At 43.8% G+C, this 10564-nt stretch overlaps 3 protein-coding genes across 3 annotated transcripts; 1 reads left to right on the plus strand and 2 right to left on the minus strand.

Moving 5' to 3' along the window:
• Positions 1–365: 365 nt before the first annotated feature.
• On the minus strand, positions 366–5315 carry alg10 (ALG10 alpha-1,2-mannosyltransferase). The gene is made up of 3 exons (XM_053862747.1): positions 5005–5315; positions 2426–2623; positions 366–2351 (listed from the first exon to the last, which is right to left on the minus strand). Exons 1-3 carry the CDS (start codon positions 5167–5169, stop codon positions 1290–1292), a joined length of 1425 nt encoding a protein of 474 aa, XP_053718722.1. The 5' UTR covers positions 5170–5315; the 3' UTR covers positions 366–1289.
• A 257-nt stretch (positions 5316–5572) lies between these two features.
• tprkb (Tp53rk binding protein) lies at positions 5573–7172 on the plus strand. Its single transcript, XM_053863620.1, has 4 exons — positions 5573–5795; positions 5889–6011; positions 6605–6781; positions 6857–7172. The coding sequence occupies exons 1-4, from the start codon at positions 5655–5657 to the stop codon at positions 6941–6943; spliced, it is 528 nt and encodes a 175-aa protein (XP_053719595.1). The 5' UTR covers positions 5573–5654; the 3' UTR covers positions 6944–7172.
• On the minus strand, positions 5726–9575 carry srr (serine racemase). Its single transcript, XM_053863617.1, has 7 exons — positions 9522–9575; positions 8963–9140; positions 8724–8905; positions 8535–8665; positions 8234–8382; positions 8086–8175; positions 5726–7685 (listed from the first exon to the last, which is right to left on the minus strand). Exons 2-7 carry the CDS (start codon positions 9138–9140, stop codon positions 7447–7449), a joined length of 969 nt encoding a protein of 322 aa, XP_053719592.1. The 5' UTR covers positions 9522–9575; the 3' UTR covers positions 5726–7446.
• Between the last annotated feature and the right edge of the window lie 989 nt (positions 9576–10564).

Here is a 10564-nt window from a genome sequence, read left to right on the forward strand (position 1 = left end):
TTGACATGACACAAATTAAACTCAACTGTAACAAAAATAAATTAGTGACAATGGAAATTTCTTCACCGATTATTTCGTCTGGAGCTGAAGCCAATTGTTTTATTCGTAAGCGATATACTGACCCCTAGTGGTTGGTGCTGGTTAAACACTTTGGAAAGTAAAACAAAAGCTGCTCTTTCAAATAACAACAATAATGCTCAATAAACATCGCACTTCCACTTTATGTATAGCGATTAGGTAAAACATTATGACCACCTGCTTGATTCAAAGTTGCTGTTGTGTTCCGCAGCATCAGACAAGAACCAATGAGGTGTTTGTTTTTACATTTTATTCAAAAGTGATTACAAACACAAAGTCGCACACAATGTGATTTCTCTAAAGGTGTGGTGTTGTTCACATTGAAACTGATATGGTCAGTGAGCGGGTTATTTGTTGTGAAGCTGTCAAGCTTGTCGATGATGTCATCTGATGTCATCGCTGATGTTTCGTACCTGAATTGAGCTGGAAAAAGGTGGGGCTGAGTGCGTCTGTGTGGATTCAGACATCCACGTTTGGAGAATATGTATAAAACCTATATGTTAAAAAAAGTCAATGCTAACAGACACCGATGCTAAATAAAGTAGCATCATTTTCTTTGTGTTAAAAATGCATTTTTGGTCCTCTTTCAACTAACTAGTGCTGAACACCTTGGAGACACACACCTAAACATTGAAGATGAAAAAGTCATGCTACAGTTTGTGTCGGCGCTGAGGTTCAGGTTGACTTGTGAAAAATATTATTCCAATAAATTTGTAATCGGAGGAAATTAAAATGGCCGTAACATCCATAACCTTTATGTGCAGACGGAGTAGCAACATATTAAGATCATTATTATCCAGATGATGGTCAAATTAATATTTATATTTATGTTTCCTGATTGCTGTTGATTCATTCACCGCTAAGTTCTGCCTCAAAGCCGATTCTGAAATTATATACGTTTGCTCTTTAAACTCCTGATTTTTTTTTCCAGCTTCTCTGAAATTATTTCAAAAAGTTGAGCAACAAACAAAGACAGTCTTGATCATGACAGATACGATGCCGTCGAAAGCACAGGAAAGATTCAGAATCAAAACATTCAGCTCATTTGGTCTCTTTCATCGTCATCGATGTTGTTTTTGCAGAGAAGATGAAACATATTCACAATATTTACATTTTCAATACAAAAGTTTCCAAAAGAGTCACCAAAATTCCAAAAGCATAATTCTCTTATCAAAGCGATGACATCGTGATCAAGTTTTTCAGGCGGGAGTTCACCACATGAACCTCTGCACGCTGGGGTCGTCGGGCCAGTGGAAGGTCTTGTTGATGAAGACATAGACGGTGGCACCGTTGATCACACTGTAGAGCAGAAACTCCAGTACGAGTCTGGAGAGCGTCGGCAGCGGCATGTGGAGTCGGTACATCAAATATGGAACGATGAAGTAGCGGAACTCCAGGAGCTTCTGTGGGACGGTGGCGGCCACAAGACATGCCAGGAACGCCAGGGTCAGGAAGAGTGAGCGAGACTTGAAAGAGTCCAGAAAGTTCCAGCAGGCAAACACGTATGACGGGACGAGGAAGAGCCGTACGAGCTGGTGCTTCTGGAAAACTCTCTTCCACACGTAGAAGGGGAAGTGACGGTTGTCGGCCAGCAGGTATTTGTGCACGTAGGTAAACTTCCACACCAACAAGAGGAAGACGATGCAAAGCAGCAGGAAGAAGAAGGGCTGCTTCTTCAATGCGCGCAGGAATCGGCGGATACGATAGTAACACAGTGAGACGGGAAGTGAGAAGAAGAGGGTGAAGGAGAAGAAGTAGAAGAGCTGTGGGAAGTTGAGACAGACCTCGTGGTTGGACCTGTCGCCCACCACAATCCCACCATTCACCCAAACAAATGTCAGAAATCCAAGGGCAACCAAAAGGTACGGCCACGTCGACACCAGCACCGCCTTCACGTGACTGCCAGAGGTCACGAACCCAAACAAGAACGCCGTCACTCTCCTCGCTCCGCCGAACGACAGCGGCACCTGACAGGGTGACGACCTCTCATCCGTCTTCTTGGCATGTTGTGCCTTCCACGCATCGTCCATGCGCTCGGCCAGCAGGGTCGCTGCACAGAAGCCCACCCATATGATGTTGGTCTGACGGAAGAGGACGGCACAGAGGCCGAGCAGTGCAGCGGCCTTGTGGCAGCTGTACAGCGTCATGAGGTAGGTGAAAAGAATGAAGAAAGTAGAGCCAGCGTCTGTGTAGTACAGGAAGTTGAAGAAGTACAGCACAGGGAAGGTGGAGAGGGAGAGGGCCGTCAGGACCTTGCGGAGAGTTCCTCGTGCCTGAGAAACAAGTGAACAATTAGTTGTCGTGAATAATAGCCATAAAGCGAGTATGGACATTATGACAATTGCACCTTCTCCTTCAGGTGCAGCCTGCAGACAAGCAGGTACAGCAGGTAAAGGTTTCCACAGTTGAAGAGCAGGTTGATGAAGCGCAGCATGGCGGTGGAGCACACCACGTCCCCCGTCAGGTCGGCCAGCCACACCACAGGCTTGATGACCCCCACGGACACCAGGTAGAGGCCCGGGAGTGTGGTGATCATGGGGTCCCACTGCAAAGGAACATGGTGACTATTTCACTTGAAACGGAACCATGATTTTCATTGAAATGGAACCTGAGGTAACATGCAAACTCACATATATTTCTCCATTTCATAACAATAATATATATAATATAAAAAAATGTAGACTGTCATATGTTTGAACAGCGAATAACTTTAAAGGTGTGATTTGCTATCTTCACCGCCAGGTAAAGCTCTTGCTTGAACAATAGCGTCGACAGTGTGTTCCAATAGGACTTCACAATTTGTCGCAAAAATGTGTCCCCATGGGTTTATTCGTCATAATAACAATAATGCATCCATCTTCAGTTAAAACTCCGCCTAGTCCTGTCCAGGGTGGGGGGCAGTGCTCAAGCCTATCCCAGCGGTCATTGGGCAGGTCGCCAATAATAACACCAACAAAAATAATAATAATAATGATAATAGACAGTGAACATTCCTATGAGAGAGTCATGTCCTTTCGTCCTTCATTCATCAGTCATTTGACCATTAAAATCAATCTCTCCACTTCATTAATGGGACGCCACAACTCTTCACTCTGCCTTCTACACCACTCATGTCACTCAAGTCTGGGTATCCATCTTGACGGCACCTTGTCATTCACTGACCATCCTCTCCCTCACCACGGTGACATATAACTGCACTGCCCATCTCCAAACTGCATGCACAAATCTAAAATGCTGCAGAACTCCGTTGCCCACATTATCTCAAGAATTCCATCCAAACTCCAGATCACTCCAGTCCTCGAGTGGCCCACCACAACTTGGTCCCGCACCACCAAACCTCACTGAACTGGTTCACATTCACCACTTGTGTTTAACGCTGCTATGCTGACGCAACAATCCAAATTTCACAAAGTAGGAGGACTCATGGTAATCCAACCTGACCTAATCTCATTCATCCTCAGGTCTTCATCTTCCATCAAACTCACTTCTCCCTCTATCTGACTGACCACAATGGGCCGCAGTAATATTTTTATTACTCATTACTGACTACATGAGGTGACTTTGATGTACCATCTATGAACGAAATTAATTCTTCTTCTTCTTTTCCTTTCGGCTTCTTCCTTCAGAAGTCGCCACAGCAGATCATCTTCTACCATCTCACCCTGTCCTCTGCTTCCTCTTCTCTCAAACCTACAAACCTCATGTCCTCCTTCACCTCGTCCATAACTCTCCTCTTTGGCCTTCCTCTCCACCTTCTGCCTGGCAGTTCCAACCTCAGCATCTTCCTACCAATGTACTGGCTCTCTCTCCTCTGTACATGTCCAAACCATCTCCATCTAGCCTCTCTGACTTTGTCTCCTAAACACCTGACATGTGCTGTCCCTCTGATCTACTGCTTCCTGGTCCTATCCATCCTGCTCTCTCCCAGAGAGAAGCTCAGCATCTTCATCTCTGCTACCTCCAGCTCTGCCTCCTGTCTTTTCCTCAGTGCCACTGTTTGCAAACCATACAACATTGCTGGCCTGACCACCCTTTTGTACACTTTCCCTTTCATCCTTGCCGACACCCTTTTGTCACACGCCACACCTAAAACTCTTCTCCAATTATTCCATCCTGTCTGCACCCGCTTCTTCACCTCCTTCTCACACTCTCCATGGCCCTGGACAGTTGAGCCTCAGTACTTCAAATCCACCACCTTCTTCATCTCTGCATCCTGTAACTTCACCTGTCCACTTGGCTCCCTCTCATTCCCACACATGTATTCTGTCTTACTACGGCTAACCTTCATTCCTCTCCTTTCTAAGGCAAACCTCCACCTCTCTAGCTTATCTTCCACTTGCTCCCAGCTCTAACCACAGATCACAATGTCATCTGCAAGCATCATCATCCAAGGGGCTTCTTGTCTAACCTCATCTGTCAACCTGTCCATCACCATGGCAAAGAGGAAGGGGGTCAGAGCTGAGCCTTGGTGCAGTTCCACCTCCACCTTGAACTCCTCTGTTACACCTGCAGCACACCTCACCATTGTCTTACATCTGGCATACATGTCCTGCACCACTCCAACATAGTTCTCTGCCACTCCAGACTTCCTCACACAATATCACATGAACGAAATGAACTATTATGTTAACATTACAACAGTACTTCTATCCTAAACCAAACAGTAGTGGTTTCATCCAAATGAAATCAGTCTTTCGTTCTTCACTCCTGGATGGAAATGACTATTTAAATAGTCTAAACTTAAATTACAAAAACAAAATCATAACTATAATTGCACAGAACGTTAACAGATTGAACAATCATCAGGCATACATTTAAGTGACGTCATGCTTTACGTTCCTAGAGATTAAGCGTCGTAACAATAGAGCTCATGCGTCTTAATCCCTGAATGGCCATATGGAATTGTGCTAAAGAAGATATTTTTACCTCACTGAATTTTCCTCGGCAGTACTTTTGAGCTTGTGGAATGTGGAAGACCTCGTCCATGTAGGGCTCCCTCTGCTCGCGGGTGATTTTGGAGAACAGCAAGCAGGAGACCAGAAAGTTGGTGCTGCATAGCGCCGTGAAGACGTAACCCTGAAATTTCTCCATCTCTGACCACCAAAAACTAGATGTAAACTACAAATGCAGCCAGTGACAAGTGTTGCAAATCATAACGAGCATATATTTCTATTTTGAAACCTATTTTAAGCACGAATTCTGCAGAAAGTAACGACCGGATCGTTTGCAAAATCAGCACCGGATGTTGTGAGCTATCTGACAGCTCATGTCCCCGGTGAAAATATGCTCGATAGAAACCTCACGATAGCAGCTTTAGTTCCTATACAATTGAACGCCTGAGTTATGTTTAATCGAAACAGAAATGTATGGTAGCCTTAACGTAATTATTTGTTAAATATTGTGGAATTCAAAATTCGGATTTATATATGTTTAACTACTTATATTACTTATATAGTGAACCTGGACGTGTTTCCGGGTAGCGCGGTGTTACATAGTTATTGTTCCCCCACTTACATGCGTTAGGCGCGCTGACTTGACTCTTAGGTGTAACTTTATTGGAGTTCAGCGTGTCCATTATGCACTTAACGCATCAAATGGATCTTTTCTCAGACATGTATGTCACTCAAATGCTGTTTAAAAATGTCAAGAATAGTGCAGAATTGCGACAAGGTGCTGTCGATGGCAAGATAAGTGCAGCTTTGCTCAACCCAACCATGGTGAGTCCAAATATTCTGACGATTAAATTAAATTATACATGCTGTTGTCGTTCAACAAAACTGATGACGCTCCGTTGTTAATGTCTGTTTTAGCTTGTTGGGCCTTTTCAGGTGTTGGTTGCTACCAACAAAGCAGTTCACCTACAGAAACTTGGGAAGATGAAAACGAGAAGTCTGTATTCTGAAATAATCTTCAACCTCTCTCCAACTAATAACGTAAGTATTGGACTGTTCCCACACGGTTTAGCAAAGGCTTCCTCTTCCTTGGTCATTTCCCATCAGGGATTGCGTATGCAAGTCAGCAACACCTTCATCTGTCTAGATTGTCCAGTCACCGCCAGTCGCACATTTTCTTTTCATGTCCTCCTTGGCCACATACAAGAACATTTTCCCCAGGTATCTCCAGCTCCAACATTCCTTATCCTACATGTGCACCAACTCTCCTCTTCGTCTATCTCACCTCCCCAAGTTTGTCCCCAAAATTCTCCACATGAGCTGTCCGTCTAAAATACACTACTTCTTGAATTTCCCCTGTAACTCTTGGTGGTACTTGATGTTAGTTGTCACCATCCATTCTCTTCTTCGCCTCTTCCCACTGTCTATCACTCTAAAAGGCTCCACTTACTGTTTTCACTGCCTCTACTCCCTACATCCTCACTCTTCTCCTGTTGACCCATTTTTTTGAACTATGAAATAAGCACTCAAACATCTGACATTGTTGAAATGGACGACAGTTATTTTGTGTGGCATAGCTCATGTTCTAATACCTTTATCAGACAACATACTTACATGAATCATCTTTCACACAGATCTCTGAGGCCTTCAAAAGGTTTGGGGTCTCAGACAGTGACAACTCTCTCCTGGTAGTTCTGGTTCACAAAGACAAAGAATCCGAACTGTTGTCAGACCTCACAAAGAAGGTCAATGGTGTTCAGGTTCCGGTGGACGACATTGCTTCATTATCAGACACGGCAAAGATCAAAAAGGTTGGTATACTCCATTTTTAATGGAAATGTTCCAGAATTAAATCATGCTCATTAATATTGAACTTTAACGTCCAGCTCTACAAAGTCACGGCGAAGGAGGAAACGTGTGGGACACTGATGGACGCTGTTGTCTGCAGAATGGCCACCAAAGACGTGATTTAGCGACCACTTCTCACTCTCAACTTTTGCTCGCTCACAATCACCTCAGCGATCACATTTAATTGGGTTATTTCCTGATCCAGAACATGGGAGTGTCATTTGTAAAATGATGTGAGTAGAAAGTCATGACAATTAAATTAAAAGCTTTTTGTTATTATTGAACCTTGGGTTTAAAGTTTTAAGGCCGCTGATAATTGCATTACAATTGGAAATATATATTTTTTTATTATTACTTTGGAATGAATTAATTTTTTTGCATCACCTGTTCCACACCATTCGTGGCACAGCAGACCAGGTATTCATACCCTTTTTAAGAAGGATTAAACATTATGAGGAAGGTGGTCATAATGTTTCTGTCTTGTCATCTAGGAACAGTTGTTGAAATGTATTACCTTTGTGCAATCAAATACAAAAAAAAAACTATATCCCACCTTACATTAGCATTCAACATTTCTATATCCTCAACTGATCCTTCATTTCATTCGTGTTGTAATACTGAGACTCAGTCAGGGGAACTTGTTAAGCTCGTCTTTGCCGACATTCCCTCCACTGAGGATGCAGACAACATTCCTTCCCTCAACATCTGGAATCTTGCCATTGACTATGGCAGCGAAGGCAGCAGATCCAGAGGGTTCCACCACCAGTCCAGATCCATAGAGCACAGAGACGGCCGCCTTGATCTGCTCGTCGCTCACCAGGACAATCTCCTCCACGTAGCGGCGGCACAGTTCATATGGCAGCTTCCCTAGAACCAGGACGGGTGGTTAATGCTGGTATTCTTGAGCTATGTTTAAGGTTATACAATTGTTGAAAGATGTAATTCATCTCTCATTACATATGTCAGTTTAATTTAACAAAGGTGTAAAATATTAACTGTTACAGTAAATTATAGAACTTTACAGTTGACAATTATTAGAACAGTTCACGTTGTATCATTTCAGTTTTAATTAATATTCAAAACAAAGTATCTGATAGAATAAAATGTAGAAATCGACACATATTTGATTTGAAATTAATTTTTTCTAAAACTAATAATCATAAAGTACAAATAAAAAAACAACCCAAATAACAATGCATGGACAATTTTGCTGTTTTACATAGTACACTATGAAACCATGTGTCCCTGATGACGGAGCCAGTGTAACCTGCAAACGGCGGTGCAAGTCCAGCAGCGATGCTCTGAGCATCCATCCCCACTGGCTGCTTTTGCTGGAAGCTCCTGAACATGGTGCTGGCTGGTGGAGAACACAGATCAGGACCTGAGTCTGTCAGGGTGGGCTGTGCTGCTGTTACCTCCTTCCGGTTCCACACCGTAGATCCTGGTCCCCTCACATCCAGACAGCTTGATGGCAGTGGCCACTCCGGCCAAAAGACCCCCTCCTCCACAGCAGACCACCACCACGTCAGGATCAGGGACTACATCCAGAACCTCCAGGCCCAGACTGCAAATAGTGAGTATTTAATGTATTTGATCATGAGGACCTGTCCATGTGTTTGTCATGAGAACTGAACATGTGTGTGTATCTCTCTGTGTGTGCGTGTTATTTATGTGCGTGTCTGTGTGCACACAAGTAAGAATAATGTGTGCGCCCACCTGGCATGACCAGCGATTAGGTCAAGGTCATCGTACGAGTGCAGGAAGGTCATGTTGTCCTCTCGGACACAGCGATTCACCACATCCATCAGACCTGAGGTGGGAACCCGCTCCACCTCCACCCCGAAACTCTACACTTAAGATACACGTGTAAGAACCCGGAGCGTGGACAATCAACAAGCCTCTGACCTCTATCAGAACTGATCTGGATGCTGGAGCAGTTTCTGGCATCACCACTTTGCCTCTGGATCCATAATGTTTGGATGCAAAAGCAAATGATTTCCCATAATTCCCAGCAGACATGGTGACAAAATGGCCCCCCTTTGGCCTCCTGGCAAACTGATTGGCCACGCCCCTGATCTTAAAGGAACCTGAAACTCAAACCAGGTGAGGAACCGGAGGGTTGACGCTGCACATGTGTGTGTTACCGGTTCTCTGCATGTTCTCCAGTTTGATGTGGATGCTGGCGGCTGAGGTGGGGGGTAAAGTGGTCTGAGACCAGGGGATGGTGGGAGTGTTGAGGACGCCCAGAGGACTGCTCCTCACAGTCTGCCTGGCTTCCCTCAGCAGATCCAGGGTGAGGCTGTCTGCCAGTGACCCCTCCATCTGTAGGAGAGTTGAATCAAAAAACCACGGAGAGCAAACTTCCTCGCTTGTTTCACTTCACAAACCGATTACAATCTCAATCCCAATAGTGACGTATTCGAGAACAATGTACAATGAACGGTCACACGTTATTTATTTAAATTTCTGGGATATTTTTTTCCCACAACTACAACTATACAATTGTGATTAGCAGCTAAATGCCATAGCTTCATTTTGAAATGCTAAAATCACCATGAACTCAGAAGTTTGCTTAGTCACGTGAGTTACGCATGACGACTTCCAAAGCATTTTGAAAGTGTTTGCTAAACGCATGAGTAAACTCGTATGCGACTTAGGAATAAATGGGGACGACATCGAAATCAATCGTAAAAAAAATCTCACCTTTTTTCGAAGTGATATGACTTGGTCGGGAAGGGTAATTATGACCCTGCCAGCGCGAAGGTTCCGCTTGAACTCACGTTTCTTGTCGGACATTCTCCGAAGCGGAAAGGTAAAAAAAAAAAAAAAACTGCTAACAAATTAATGATTAAGTTTGTACGGACGATTTAATAATCTAAAAGTAACTTAAAACCTTTCCGCTTGAACCTGAATAAATTAAATGCGTGTTTATGTGTTAATAAGATGTATAAATTATGTTAATAATTCTAACTCTTTTTTTTCACATCAAGAACCACAAATGTTTTTGTTTTTCTTATACTGGTTTTAAAAGTAGACAGTTACATTTACATGGCCGCGAATCGACACCAAACGACTGTTGCGTTTTAGAAAATTTACACCTCACCAAACTTTTGTGTTTATCATCTTCAGGTGAGCTGTGATTTCAGGTTTGTATCATTCCTCATGGCAACATTCAGAGAACTCACTTATCTGACTGGAGTCACGTTGGCCGACTCTTCCGTGGTCGCATATCTGGCAGAGCTCAGGTGGAAATCTGATAACATTTGCAAAGGAGGAATGCGCCAGAATTCCTGCCAATACTTGTGAGAAGCTTGTGAGCATCGTTTGGAGGCTGTGATAAAAAAAAAAATGGTATGGCTGCGTACTGTCTTGTTTGTCCTATTGAAGTCAAATCTGATGTGATTTGTAATCTAATGTGTAATTGAAAAAATGAAGGAAACCCTAGTATTGTCCATCACAACTTCAGCAGTTCACTGATACAAAGTATGGTGATACATTTTTTTTTTTTTATCCATAGGCTGACCCCATGCCGTCACCGCTGCCGTCTCCTCCTTCAACCGCACAGCTGCCACGTTTGTGGGCAGAGAGCTTCCCGCAGGAGGACCACAGGTGGATGGTGAAGATGTTGTTTAAGATGGGGGCCAAGGGCAAACTGGAGATTCAAGACAACCTGAACCTGTGGTGCTACCCACCACAGCTGCATCATGTCTTCCACCAGGTGCCTTCACCAGACCACTTTTTGCCCA

Source organism: Synchiropus splendidus, chromosome 4 (genome assembly GCF_027744825.2).
Source record: "Synchiropus splendidus isolate RoL2022-P1 chromosome 4, RoL_Sspl_1.0, whole genome shotgun sequence".
NCBI classification, from domain to species: domain Eukaryota; kingdom Metazoa; phylum Chordata; class Actinopteri; order Syngnathiformes; family Callionymidae; genus Synchiropus; species Synchiropus splendidus.